Raw genomic sequence first — 15,345 nt, 5'->3', positions numbered from 1 at the left:
TCGCGGCTTTTTACTCATTTTATTTCGCTACAAAAACTTCGCAATACTCATTAATGGACAATGCATGCTTCTTACATCTACAAGGAACTATTTATCACAATGAGCGGCTCAGTGATTTCACTCGATAAATTTGTTGTGCAGGTTTCACCCGCTGCTTATGAAAACGTAGTTGATCTCAAGCTTTAATTTATCGAAGTTGAAATCATAATTGAACTAGATACTCTTGCAGTTAATTTGTTCCACGTGGAACAGTGCCGCATATCTGGTAAGTGCAAGAAATACACAATCGCACGATCAAAATGGAATTGTTATCATTAGACATCAAGCGTTTGTTCAAGATCGACAGATACATTGAAATAGTTTTGTCCATCTGAAAGTCACTCGCATTGTCCGTTAGACAAATATTTCGGTGCTATATTGAACTACTAATCTACTTTGGGTGTTCTTGCATTCAGGTACTCAAATATCATTAACTTGCTAATGATGATCAGGATTCATCTTTTTTTTACTTCGCAAGAGGGTCGATCAATCCTCGAAACTCATCGACCTTACTTTACTGATTGTACAAGTTAATAAGTATCAAATCAAGCCATCCAAAGCATAATCAGGAACTGAACCATTCGATTCCCTCAATTGACACTGCACTCCACCCCAATGCCACAAATCAACTCTAACATTGCGTCTGCAATGGCGCATATAAGGAAGTGCGAACGTCTGTGTTGAGAAATGTATCGACAGTACCTATTCGTGATTTCACGAGTTTCTGTCAGCTCGAATGGTGTCTCTAATCCATGTTACATAGTGCTTCACACGGGTGTAGACATCCGGGTAACCAGGCTGCGCACACCCCGAGCCAAATGACGTGACACCGGCTAATTCCCAGTCGCCGTTTGCGCGCCGACACTGTAGCGGACCTCCTGAATCACCCTGAAAAATGGCGGATAAATACCTCGTCAGACTTTTACAGGTTTTTGAGATATTGTGATTGATTATCTCATGCACTCGTAAATAACTTAACGTTAACTCACAGTTTAAATTTATAATTTAAATAGTGACAACGATGTTTTCAAAGCCTAATGCGTCATTTTAAGTTCTGCTACAGATACTTGGAGTGTATTTCACGAAGAGAAGTCCTTGAAAATAAAAGTCGCACGGTCGAATATTCAATTACTTTGTTCACCTGTAGCATCTATACTGAAACTGCAAAAGTGAGAAAAGTCGAATTAAATATGAATTTGTATTTTTTTAAATTTATATTTAATTCGACCTTTCTCATTTTGCGATTATTTGTGTCACCTGTAGTTTCTAAACCAAAAGCTTGCCCACCTCCATCTTAGTCTCAAAATTTTCGTTTATTAACAAAGGGTTCATGAGAAAAATTTACAGCCAATCGATTCGGGCTAGTAATTCGAAAATTGAGTTGCTGTGTTTTTGAGAGCAGTAAAAATCGAAGGCGTGATCCAAAAATTCTGAAGCTCAGTAAAAGATGATTTTCTTGTACACTCTATCTCATATTTCAAAATTTAAGGAATCGCTTATGATAAGCGTCATACGTAGGTCGGTTTGGTGTGGAATGCCTCATATATACCAGCGATTTATGTGTGCTATGTATACTGGGCAATCATATTGAATCTATTATCTATTTCAGTAGCAGAGGAAATCGTGTTGCCGATTAGTACTTGCTCGTAACATATTTATGGTCGGTTGTAACTTAGTGTACATAAACATTCGAGTGAAAACACAAGAGACCGTCCAGAAAGGAAATCTGTTCTGATTCGATTAACCATGTCCAAAGTGTAATTGATCAACGCTAGCGGAAAGAATTGATTCGATATAGCTTTCCCCTTCAGTGCAGCGAAGGAAGTGCAGTCACGGGTGTAAAGGCAATGCATAGTCGCTTGTATAGTAATAAATCTACGAATCAATCGATCACTATACATAATGCTTTGTGATCCTGCTGAGAGATTGGCCATTAACGATGTATCAGGTGTAGAGTTCAGTAAAATAAAAGTTCGATACAAATTCAGGTAGTAACAATCGATATTTAAAATCAAGATTAAACGAAGTTCTGAGAAGTTTGACTACAAAACTATTCCTTTGGTGCAGGAAAAAATTGAAAATCGTGGATATTGACCAAAATAGGTGATAGTAACTAATGATCTGAGGCAGGTTAAACTATCGATCTCCTATTGCTAGTGCCAAATTCGTAGAGATTACTCAATTTCAATTAATAATAGCTCATTTTATTTGTAAATTAATTCTATACGAATCACGTGATATGAATTGTTGTCATCATGAAATTGAAGCATTAGTTTATTACGTCTTATCTGTATTGATTTCATCCTCATGTCGTTTCATTCGATCAAAGAGCTAAGAAAAATTTTTTTAAATTTCAATCAAGGCTGTGGTTGATGATGCTCGAACGAATGTTCAAAGGTATTGAAAGGTATTGATAACTGAGCTCTTGCGTTTAAATTTGTTATTTTTTTGTTTCCTCGTATGTAGGAAACAATACCCTGACCTCATTTACATGGATTAAACTTATTGTCGGTTGCACTTGTCCCGTCTTCATTTCGTAATTCTTTTGTTTGGAAATTGCCATGGCTCGACTGTACACCTTACACATCTTTGAGGATTTAAATATTGGTAAAGCAAGTTTCAGACACACTAGAATGTCAGTTTACGCTGCATGATGCGAACCAAACTCTTAATGAGTCAAGCTCGTATAATTTACGTGGGCTACTCACTTTGTTTGATTTAACTTTTAATACATTGGAACAACTGTACTGTTGCTAATCTTCAAAGTCTGTACAAATTCGTGAAGATCTTATTCATTTTAGATAGGCAAGTTTTTACAGCTGAGCTAATTGTAAGTAAAAGCCCCATTACCACGCAACTTCCAGTCGAACCATCGGTATGTCCAGCACAAAGATGCCCACCACGGATTGGCACGGTCTGTCCGTAGGCTATTTCGCAGTCTTCAAGCTCCAGCAGAGGGACGCTGGCCTCCAGAAGAGCTGTAGAAAGAGCTGGTGAAGGACCGGATCGACCCCAGCCAGATGCAACGCAGTGAGCTTGCTCCTGTAGCCTCACGTCCTTGTCAGGCAGACAGATTGTCCGCACCATGGATGACAGTGGGGCTGGTCTGACCAACTTTAAGAGAGCTGTATAACAAAGTAAATTTAGATAAATTGCACAAAATGTATATGTGTTATCATTACGATAAAATTATAGTTGAATGGGTATCGCGTTACAGTGACGGCTTACATATTGCTGGAATTACAAGAAAATGTGGTATATGTGGTACAGCCATTTGGTGGGACTCTAGTTGTCGCTATGTACCACATCTTATGATTGTGTGGCAATATTAAATCTATCGTGTTTGAGTTAACCACATCTTTTCAGTCAAGTAAGGTCTTAACATCAATTTATTGGTTCACCAGAATCAAATCATCGCAATATTTACAAGAAAATCTATCACGAGTGACCAAAATCAACAAAATTGTGACATGCATACTGAATTCTCTGATTCCAGCTACAAAACTCATTTTTATTTTTTACCTAGGATTAATGGTTAAAAATGAAAATAGTCAAGGACTGTAGCGTAATCACAACTATAGGAATTTCTCTCACTGTGCACACGGATGGTATAATTATAGGTGATGGGCTCGTGGCTGATGATTTACTAACCTATATCGTGGACGTAGTTGTTGAAACGTTCGTGTTGGATGACCCTTTCCACCGGAAGCCGAGCAGATCCTCGTCGCCTAGAGTCCAGCTCCCATTCACCAACCACCGCTGTCCATAAGGCGCCAACGGGCAAATTGAAGAGTTCGCTGGAATCAAAGAAAATTGTTTTTTCACTGATAATCGATAAATCAGTATTATGCCCAACAACAAGATCTCGTGGGTCGTCGTAATGCAGATCAGTAAGGGTTATAGGATGCTTTGTCAAAATACTTTTGTGCAAAACTATAACACATTATAATCAAAGTTCTGAGTTTCTGGACCCTAACAGAATTCTCAGATAAAAGATTAGTAATGTATGCTTCTGGGTACACTGAATGTTAAGATTCCAATCAAGACGGGGGGATTCGAAAGAACACATGTTGACATTTTTTACATAGCACTGATTGTCAGATATTATTATAATTTTTTTTTGACTCACGCAACCAGGATAGGTTCAGATATTGTGAAGAACATACATAGAGAATTTTCATCGATGATCTGTCGTAATTTTAATTTTTTTCGCAAAAAATAAATGACTATTTTCTACAGAATGAAATATGAGCGTAAGTTTCAGTTATTCTCACTAATAGAGCTTAATATTGTGGAATGGCAAAAAGTTTTAATTTATTCACACATGTGACACATTTTATGATCTGGTTTTTTTAGTTTTTTTTGCAAACCCATAAAATCCTGCAATGGTTACAGTGGCCTATATAGAGTTGTTACATTATAAGGTTACTATTCCTATTTTGCCACGACAGTTTTTCTGTATTTCTGTAAATAATGATTCTAGTACACAATGATTTTGAGATTTTGAAAATGTCGAAATTATTGATTTGACTTAATCAGTTGTGAAAAATATACGTGCAGGATTAATCACTGACTAACTTGCGAGTCAGTTTATCACGTATTTAATTGTAGTGAGAATGTGACAATGTTATTGCTAAAATCGTAGGTAACTTGAAAAATTCCGTGGTCACAAGATATCATTGTTTTACTCTACTTTTTTTTTACCTTCTGCCGGCTCATCCGTGAATTGACTGCAGCGTTTTGTGGACCGAATAAATTGAAATTATTAGAAATCTGTACAGCAAGTGAATCACGTAGAGCTGTACTTAGTTCGTGGTAAAAGTGTTGTCCTAGTTATCGCTGATTGCCGTGAGTTAACGGACTGTTGAGTGAACTATTTACGCGTAGAGAGAATGAAATATCTCTTCATTTCATTTTCACTCGAACGAGAACGAGTGGGAAGGAAAAAGCTGCAATATAACCCGATGGCAAGACGGCATCGCGAGGAGAGAGTCATCGAAGTAGACGAAGAGTTCTCTCTGCCTAATTAACAGATAGTGAGTGTACTAACAGCATTGAAAATGTCTTATAATCCTCTGATTTTATGCGTCTGCATGGTGTGCCTTTGCGTATATGATTCCGATCTACGAGGGGAGAACTTGTATATGTATACGTATACGTATATGTGCACATCATTTATACTCGTTGACGAACTTAGTTTCGCGTTTGTTATCGAGTTAAGAAGAGCGAATACCAAAGTCGCAGTTCAGAAACTTTTCACTCCTCTATGTGCTGCTTCCAATTCCTTGGAAACAGCGCGAGGAAATAGCTGTCGACGCGACAAACGAAGCGGCAACTAAAGCCTGCCGAGCATTTCGCGATTTAATTGAAATTTCGCATCGAGTTGACCCTTTTACCAATTCGTGAATTCAACGTGAATTTTCTGATCCGACAAAGCGCTCCAAGGTGACCATTAACGAATTCTGTGTCTCGAACAACGTACGCAGAAAGTTTTCAGCAATTTAAAAAAAACGCATATAAGTAAATCAACTGTGTACAACATAAGTTTGTAGGTCAATTTTATAGTCGTTGTAGTCTGTCAGAGAAGTTGTTTCCATGAATATTCGTAACTTTTGGCAATTTCATAGAATTTGCACAAATTGTCAATTGCGACAATGCATAAAAAAAAACATGCACCATTACATTGCACTTTTCAAGTAATCGTTTAGACCTATCATATTATACGTTTTCAGAGACATTAAATATGGAAATAAGTTTTCAGAGTAATAACGAAAGGAAATTTCTTTGCATTTCGTATCAAACAAAGTCAGGATTATCACCCTGTAATATCGTTGAATTTTCCGATAATAAAGATTCAAAACTCAATCCTCGTATCGGATAATCAAAACAACCAAACTCACTGCGAATTCTGATCTTCAAAATCATTCGCTCAAAGTTTCATTCACAACCGACCAGTGTTTTGCACATGTTACTCAAAACGAACCGGGGTCATGTTCATCTTACTTGTGGATGCAGTGGGCTGCGGTCAGCACCCACATCGGATCGACGAGAACTCCGCCGCACCAGTGTCCGATGAAGCCCATTTTCGGGTGAAGAAGTTGGAGCGAAACTTGCCAAGGCCAAGCGCCCCTTTTGCTCGGCTTCCCGTTGAAGATTCGCCCCGTGGTGGATGGCGTAGCGGTAGCCGTCCTCGAGTCGTTCGCAGCCCGTGACTGCCTCTGCGTAGGAGCGACTCGCCCGCATTCTAAGCAACTCAAAGAGTTTTGATTAATCCCTGGATGAATTGGCAATTCGCTCCATCCCTCATTCCAATCTGACGCGGAAAAAGGGAACGTGGAATAGAATGGATGTACCAATTCTGGCCGTACTCACGACAATACGTATGATCGAAATAAGTTATACCCACAAGTGGTACAGGGGTGCTTCGATCTGTACCGACGTATACTAATTTTTCAAATAATGAAGAGTGCCAAGTATACAAACGCTTGTGCAAAATTTAAAAAGCATTGGAATCTAGTCAGGAACCGTGTAATTGAAGAGAGTCAAAGTCAAATCAAGAGAAACACAATTTTACATAACTGTGTACTCACTTTCGTGCTCGTGCTTATCCAGTTTCATCATGCCCAGTCCATTATGCAAGAGGGCGACGAGATGAGCGGTCGCTGCAAATGCGCGTAAATTCATCGCCCTTGACGGAGTTCGATAGGCACCTTTTGGAGACAGAGGCAATCTTACAGACTGGAAGGGTCGGTTCTGGTCTCACGCATGCTAGAACGAGCACTGGTTCGTTGGCGGGATATAATTTTTGGACCAATTAACTGAGGCGGGATGGTCGCGTTCTTCACAAGAGAACCTGGAAGTGACAGCAGACTCCACAGGCCAACCACACTTTCGATTTTTAGTGTAACGACTGACTCTCTCGCGTCAAGACCAATTGCTCGCAGAAAATCTGCGGACGTTGTCAACGACGCTTTGACGTTAGCGATCGGCAAGGAACTAGACCAGTTCTGGTCTCGTCTGCTCGTAGTCCTCGTCGTTCGTATCTTTGGTCTATGAGGCCCGCACTCCACGAGGAAAGTGCTTCGCTGACAATGAGCAGACACCGCCGAGGAAGGAGGGGACTCATCTTGAGCTGTAGCCTGCGAGAATGGAAACGGGACGCTGTCTAGGAAATCTCGCCCCTGAGAATGCGGGATCTTCATTCGTTGGGCCTGCATTTTTGCCCGGCAAAAATTTCTTAACGTCATGACTAACTTTCACTCCTGCACAACTATAAATATGTGCGTCAGCAAAGGTTTGATCATGACATTTTTTACCTTCACCAAAGATTTTCCCTGTGACAGTATACAACTCGTGAAAATTCTCCGCAGAAATTTTAATTTTTTCTCATCGCCCGTTTTCAATCTCTGATTTCTGAAATAAATCTGAAACATGAAAAATAGAAATATTCTGTTTTTGATTAGACAACTCTCACTCAAATTTTAGTGTGGACGTGCAATTTCACGCACGAATGTACCTAGCTATCATTAATTTGTTATAAGGATCATGTAATTTGTGAAAAAAAGTATTTGCTCATGTATTTTGGCCTATGGTACATGGCCTATTTTGTGAAAGTGTGCCATAAGCTTTTAAACGTAAGGTAGGTAAATCAGTCTGAATTTGTACCATTCAGGCTACAGTTTTCCGATCGGCACATGCCTCGTGGCCCAAGATTGGAGAAATTGCGAAGTCAGCCAATTGTAAACACTGAGACAAATGACGATCGGTAAAACGTACTTTCGGTTAGTCGAGAAAAGATAGATTTCGACAAAATGTACCTCGCATTGTATAAATGTAGCCGAAGTAACCCTATGTTGAGCTATCCGTATGACATTTCAACGAAACAAGCTGGTATTTTTCGCAATTGTACATATATCTTTTCAGGTGGGCTCTCAAGTTCGTCGGTGAAATTATCCGCTCAAATCATTTCTTTTTTTCTTCCGTAAGTGAAATAAAGCACTGCACTTTACTTGATAAAATATTGGTACTGAATATCATATTGGAAGATACACGGCACAATTTGATTACAGATACTTACTCAATCAATCATTGCGACAAAAAAAATTTGTACCTACGATTCCGCTGAACGTTATCAATGCTGTACAATATTTTTGAAAATGACAAAGAACCCCACAATAATCTTATGCGAATTGAATTTTTGGTGAAATCGTCTGGATATTTTATACGTTGTAGATCTTGGCATTCCGAACAAAAGTGTCCACGGGCACTATCCTCCCCTATGACTAGTTTGCGCGCTAGAAAAATATTCATCTTATATCCAGTATTCCTTTGCGCTAGACAAAATATTATACGGAAAAAAATTATTTCTAATAAATAAAACGTAGGCCTGTAACCGGACATGGCCACTTCAAGTCTATGGACTCATCCCCTCCTCCAATCTCAATGATTTTACCTGTAGATGCGGTTACCTGGTGAGACCTGGTGCAAATAGGCATTTTTGGTTGTCCGCTGGGAAAATGAACATTAGAGAGTGCCTTATATACACATACATTCGTATGTATACACATATGTATATCTCTCTCTAGTCTCAATTTTCCCATCGGTGAACCAAAAGCACCTGCTTGCACAAGATCCCACCAGGTAACGTCATCTACAGGTGAAATCATTGAGGTTGAAGGAGGGGATGAGTCCACAGACTTGAAGTCACCATGTCCGATTACGTGCTCAAGTTTTATCTATTAGAAATAATTTTTTTTTTCAAATAATAGTTTGTCTTGCACAAAGGAATACTGGATATAGGATGAAGAATTTTATAGTGCCGAAACTAGTCATAGGGTAGGGACGTGTCCGTGGAGACTTTTGTTGGGAATGCCAAGATGTACAACATATAAAAAAACCAGACGATTTTACTAAAAGCCAATTCGAATAAGATTGTTCCGGGGTTCGTTTTTTTTGCATTGAATCTGCAAAGATCAAGGCGAAAGTTTTTAGTAGAATTCATATTGACAATGGAAATATATTTTTGATGGCAGTAACAGAAATCGCGCTTCTTATGAGGACAATTTGTGTATACTTATCTCATTAGCTAAATACTATTAAATTTTATTTGACCGCGGTTAAAAAAAAAAAAACAGTGGTAAATTCAGACGTGATTAGATGTTTTTCATTAACGTATACTTTATTTAAAAAAAAAAAACGATACTTTTCTGTTATTCTTGTAGCAGTCAATAACCTGCTAGTGTCTTTCCTTCAAGCAACGGTATTTTCCAGAGTGAAATTCAATGTTGGCAAGTTGCCATTAGCTTCTGTTACGCTATTCAACAACTTTAATACAGATAGTTCATGTATAGTACATTTCCAAACAGTGGATGAGGTAAAATTGCAGTAATGTCAACGCATACGTGTTTTTTTTTTTTTATCTGTAGTTCCTGAATGTTGTTACTTGATAAGCGTTGCTGACAGTGGGCGTCACTGTTCCACGATTTTTGGAAGACTATTGACGATTTTCCGAAAAGAATGCTTTATTTAAGAACCTTCGAGGTCTCCTAGAGGCTATTCCTTTAAAAATTAATAGTTGAAATTGTAGTAAAAAAAGCGATGTTCAGCTTTGCCAATTTTGTTACACGATTAATTTGCTCAACACGTTTTGAATCAATTTTATTGGCGCGTCAAATTTCAGAATTTTAGTATTTAAATCCCCAAGGAATTAATGTTGCAATGAAGAAAAGACAATTGATTTAATTTATATTTTATTTTAAAGCCTTTTACATTATAAAATTTATATATTACAATGAGTCGCACTCATTAATAACAGGAAAATAAACATAGTGGGAGTTGCCGATTAGGTTTATTTTTAGGCAGCCTACGACTGGTGAAACCCCGAAGATAAGCATGAATAATTGTTGATTACCATGCTGTATGAAAAAAATTCCAACTCTCCACGGTAATGAAATTAATAGACTGTGCCACAGTTATCCAGGCTCTCAATTTCCTATTCACTGTTGTTAACGCCATTTTCTGTTGACGTCAGTCTCTACCGAGTAGTCTCAACCGAGGGTGTAATTTCCTTCTTTCAAAAATACAATTCTCAACCTTATAGACTTCCCAAAATCAAATACCGAGATAACAAAAATAGGATAGACGATAATCAGAAATGATGCTATTAATTACTGTGTGTTTTTACGACAATCTACGCATGTGTCATGATGCACCGCCGATAACTTAAAGTTAAGATTGACTTGAATGAATGACATTTATATACTTTTAATTTCCCCTCGTTACACGCGCTATTGGAGAGTGAACTGGAGAATTTTCACCGCGTTGCTGCGCAGCCTAGTTTGATCCGTAACTTTTACGTCTTTTAGTACCGGAGCATAGTAATTTGCGTTGCTCCTGTTTTTTCACCGCGCTCAGAGAGTAGGTGAGCCGGTATATTTTTATAATAAATCCAATAGCGCTATTGATGCGACAGATTTTTTTTTCTTTCGTTTTGTAAAAGTGCAGATAATATATGTCAACGTTTAAGCATCGAAAACAGCATCGACTGAAAAGTGTCGAAATTGCCGGATATATTATATCGTTGAACCTGAGATGTCTCGGAACACAACGAAAATCTTTGTATTGGAATCAGTGACCGAATTGAGGTTTTTTCCTCCTTAGAATTCAACGTACTTATGTATGTACGTCTATAATGGATGGTGGATGAGATGCGCACTCAGAGAGACTCGGTAATGGTTCAGGATCGTGTTGGCGCAAAGATAAATTGACCTTGTACCAAGGAGAAAGCCCTCTTTGTGCAATTCAGAGGCTCGTAGCGACTATGCATGCCCCCTATGACTGTGTATAAGTTGGCTCGATCGGCGATGGGAATAAGGTGAATAGTAGTTTAAGGTACCGTTTGGCCTGCGAAACTGTTTAAAGTCTAGCATGCATAATTACACCGATTATACTCATGACTACGAGGATGCTTTCTTCTACGGCGGAATTGACTCGATAGCGTCACGCTAGCTCACTCATTGTAAAGTGAGGAACCTTGGTATCGATTTGACGAGGGCTGAAAAAATCATCGTTTCAAATTGTGGCAACCATGTTATAAGCATCTGGGTCAAGTGCGATGGATTTTTAGTGCCACGTAGTTCAATATGTAAGTTTTCGATTAATTTCTAGAATTCTTTCAACCTGATTCGCACTTTTTATAGAACTATTACACGCCACGGATCAAATGCGTCATAAATCGCGACGGTCATAGAGTTTACGTGATAGCATCACGTATTGAATCCAGAGCAACGACTGACTTATATACCTGCCAGGAAAGTGAAAACACGCACGTCTCGTGCAGAAAGAATCTGCACAAGGAAGAGCGACGCGGTTCATATCCTTCAGCGTGTCCTCAAGAAACGCTGGTATTATTAACACCGACTGAATACGCTAAGACTACTTCTTATCATGATAAAGTTCTTGTATCTTCGGGCTTGCACTCGTTACCCCCTGTAGTTTATGCAATGTATTGGATCTATTTGCATAACCCGACTTTTCTTCAAATAATCTGAAAATAATTTGTCACGTTTTGTTTTTCGTTATCTTGTGGTATGCTTTGAAATTTTAGAAATTTTCTCACGAACTGTATAACTGCAGCATATTGAAAAATAACTCACTCGAATCTTATCTCTGATCATGTGTATAGTATTTCACTAATTCTTCTATTGTCCAGTATTTTCAAATCCTCACCTTATCTCATCGTCGTTGAAATTGTCTGCAAAAATGTGTCAGTGGCGAAATCTGTAGTATCAACGGTTCGCAAGTTATAAGTCTTGCAAATCAATGTGATGTGAAAATTCATTGCAAAAAGTCTTTAAGGGATTGTCTCAGGGTGAAATTTTCGAAAAATCGTTTTTTTTTTTTTTGGATTATCGTATAGTATACACTGTTCCCAACATTCTCTTAAATTTTTAAATCGAAATTCAAATTATTACGGTCGGTAAAGCGTTTCTTGTAGAAAGGGAACGGTTTTTCTACCTGCGCGTGTACTAAGGTGCTTAGGTTGTATAACCTTGCAGAATAAACTGTCCAAGCGTTTCAGTTCGTTTTTGACATCCACGACGTATAGACATACGAGTGAAACTCCCAAGAAAAAAATCAAGATCTGGCATCGCCGATTGATCGTAAGTAAACGATTTATCTAAAATTTTCTAACTTCAATCTTTAAACGTGTTTTTCCTGGAATGGTGTTTTTCAAAACGGTGTCCACTCTCAAAGGAAGAGTTTTGAAGATATCTATTTCTAATTTTGAGAGAACATTCTCAACGTCATTCTCTATCGCGCTATGGAAGCTTTTTTTTTGAAATCTTCCAATTTTTTTTTTACGAAAAACTGTCGAAAAAAGGGCCAAATTCGATACTTTTTGTTCAAACCGCCGCTATTTTGTCAAATTTCGAAAAAAAAACCTCCATAGCGCGATAGCGACTTTCCTACAGATTAATAACCTTTTTGAAATTTTTGTTTCAGATCAAAATTGCGGCCGCAATCGTGGACACCGTACAGGACCTTTTTTTTTAACGTGTCATTTCAACAATTTCTTTAATAATTATGCACTAAATATATGAACGTAAAAAAAATCATTTTGTATTCGGCATGAATGTATTTATTTATAAAAATAAAACCAAACCGATTAGTTTATTACAACATTAAAAAAAAAAATCGCGAAAATCAGTGATTTTTCGAAAGGTTACACTGAGACGATCCCTTAATTGTGGGTAAACTTTGGAATTTACAACATATCTCAAATGACACTTTTGTAGCGAATTCTCTACAAATGCTTTCAGGATCAAATCTGTGTCATTAAATACGGTTGCGTGGTAGCAATTGTAAAAAAATATTAATACATCCCTAATGTTATTTAAATGGTAAAACTTCAAATTCCAAGAACACCCTTTTAAAATCTACTGTCAGATATATCTTTTCGCGTAGATTCTTTGTGTTAAATATAAAACGTTTTTCAGATTAGAGCAACAAAACAGTTGCTTCAGGACGAAACACTTTATGATTAAGATATAATTGTCGGTAAGAAAAAATTAAAGATTATGGGGAGATGTCGGTGATATTTAAAAAATCGTTACTAGAAGATGAATGAAAATATCCTAATAAAAACTTTTAGATTATTATAATATCGGCCTCAAAACAAACTTTCAGCCTCCTGTGATGTAAGTATATGCGCAAGAAATTTTTTACAGCGGTGGGGTAAAATCTTCTCCGAAAGGTTTCTTGCATATACATTTTTATCGGAGGAGGTTCAAGTTTTCTTTCGAGGCATATAATATCACAACCTAAAAATTAGTGGTAGAATTTTTATACGACTTTTTTTGCCCGTGTAAGAATTGAAATACTCTATTTTAATAGTCTGAAAACAAATGTGATGTAAATCAGTTAATTCAAATACTAATAATAAATGCAATACAATAATACAAATATGCAAGACTCTGAGACAAGTTGGTAACCGGTGAAATTAATATAATTTAACATAACTGGGTGCATTATTTGAATAATTTCCGGTTAAATTTGATCCGCGTACTCCTAAGGTTCATGTTCTGACAAAAGTGTGATTGCCAGGTGCACCAACAGTGTACTCTTTCAATAGAGAAACATTGATGGCTTCGCCCATCTAGTCTGACCGTCTAATGAACGACTCAGCGCCACTGAAGCTAAAAGACCCAAGTGTGGTCAATGTTGCGCCCTACATTCTCGGGCTTACACTTCCAGACTGTAACCGCTTCCTGGTAGATCTCGCAACGTATAGTTAATTGATCACATGACTTTCGGCAATAGTTGTCACCTAATCAAATGTGATCACTAGCAACTTCCTGCTTGAAATATAAAACATACTTTGATAAATATCTGAATCCCACGTCTTACACTCATTTCTATTAATATTTATGTTCATCTGTGTTGCAGTTCGATCAATTGCAACAAAAAATTGCAGACCCTTGACTAATGCTAAATACGAGGTCCATTTCTAAATCAAATCCATCGGTCTTGTCAACTCAGGAATTACGTTTTTAATGACCGCCAAGTTTTGAAAGCACTTTTGCGCTTGTCAAATGATTTCGGCAAAAATATTTTTCTGGTACTAGAGTTTTTCTATCATAGGAAATTGTAAGTAGAAAAGTGATCGAGCTTGATCCGAAAAAGTTCGGATACTTTAACTAACTATGTACTATACAACTGAAGAGTTATAGAATAAATCACTTGTTATATGTGATTTTATACTGCTTCACTAAATATAAATGTCCTCATGTTCCGTCACACGTATTGACGTTGAATAAGAGTACTCAATAGTTTTGCTCTAGTGTAACATCTTTGCACGTGAAGTCAAAGCCCTAACAGAATAGCAGATAGCTAGTTACACAGTCGAATTACGCAAAGTGATCGTGAATTAAGGTTATACGAGCACTTTTGTAAACTGAATTTAGTCGTATGCGCAATATGCTTAATTATCAAATCTACACTAATTCAGTTGTTGAAGACTGAAGTTAAGCCTTGATGTTCGAATTCCGGTGCCTTGGAAAATTCTTAAATTTAGAGAAGGAACAGTGCATCATTTCTATGTATCCTGGCAACATGCAGATCCTCAAATAACATCAAACTACAGTAGGTTGAAATTTACTTGGGTTTTTTAAGAGTCTAATGGATTTCAAATCGATATGCATGAAGTATATTCATTGGAAATGTGAATTAACAATCGCAGTTAAATTAATTGTTTTGTAAATATCATACCATCGGTAGCATGTAAAGATGAAATATGTGGTGTTTAAGTTTTTAATCACGAATTTTCATTAAAATTACGAATGAACAACATTTTGTCTGGCTAAACATTTCTTTAAGGTTTTTTCTCTATTTTTTTTCATTGGGCACTGGGTGGTCTCCAAAATTATTTAGATATCTTCTTCAACTTGCTTGAGCATCAACTTTTATTAACCCACGTTTCAATTTTTCATTTTAAATCTGAATAGTTTTCTTGGAAGACTTGTTTGTCGCTAGAGTCGCTAGTTTCTCGCGTTTCGAATACTGCTGCTACCTATTGGTAAGTTTTTCATTCTGCGAGGCGGTCGATTATGCTTCGGCCAATCGTGTAAATATTCAAACGGAAATATTAAGAGTTGTGTTTGCGTGCTAAAATTTATCGTTTAATTTGTCAAAATTGTTTTCACGTACTTGTCATATAGGAATCATATACTTGTCGGTTATCTTTTTTTTTTTTTGTACTACGCGTTTGAAACTCTCAACTTTAGTTATCAGACAGATATTAGTTTA

General features: G+C 37.4%; 1 protein-coding gene across 1 annotated transcript; it reads right to left on the bottom strand.

The window, feature by feature from the left end:
* On the bottom strand, window positions 1–7,227 carry LOC107226265 (chymotrypsin-like elastase family member 2A). The gene is made up of 5 exons (XM_046730094.1): window positions 6,630–7,227; window positions 6,043–6,283; window positions 3,691–3,836; window positions 2,890–3,164; window positions 1–927 (listed from the first exon to the last, which is right to left on the bottom strand). The coding sequence occupies exons 1-5, from the start codon at window positions 6,721–6,723 to the stop codon at window positions 754–756; spliced, it is 930 nt and encodes a 309-aa protein (XP_046586050.1). The 5' UTR covers window positions 6,724–7,227; the 3' UTR covers window positions 1–753.
* Between the last annotated feature and the right edge of the window lie 8,118 nt (window positions 7,228–15,345).

The sequence above is a fragment of the Neodiprion lecontei genome, chromosome 2 (genome assembly GCF_021901455.1).
Source record: "Neodiprion lecontei isolate iyNeoLeco1 chromosome 2, iyNeoLeco1.1, whole genome shotgun sequence".
Taxonomy (NCBI): domain Eukaryota; kingdom Metazoa; phylum Arthropoda; class Insecta; order Hymenoptera; family Diprionidae; genus Neodiprion; species Neodiprion lecontei.
Note: the sequence above shows the minus strand (reverse complement) of the source record. Positions and strands in the feature narration are given on the sequence as shown.

Coding starts and splice junctions, on each gene's coding strand:
- LOC107226265 (XM_046730094.1), bottom strand. CDS start 6,723: ATGAATTTACGCGCATTTGCAGCGACCGCTCATCTCGTCGCCCTCTTG. Junction 6,284..6,629: donor GGATAAGCACGAGCACGAAA/GTGAGTACACAG, acceptor TGAGTTGCTTAG/AATGCGGGCGAGTCGCTCCT. Junction 3,837..6,042: donor GCAGCCCACTGCATCCACAA/GTAAGATGAACA, acceptor CTTTGATTCCAG/CGAACTCTTCAATTTGCCCG.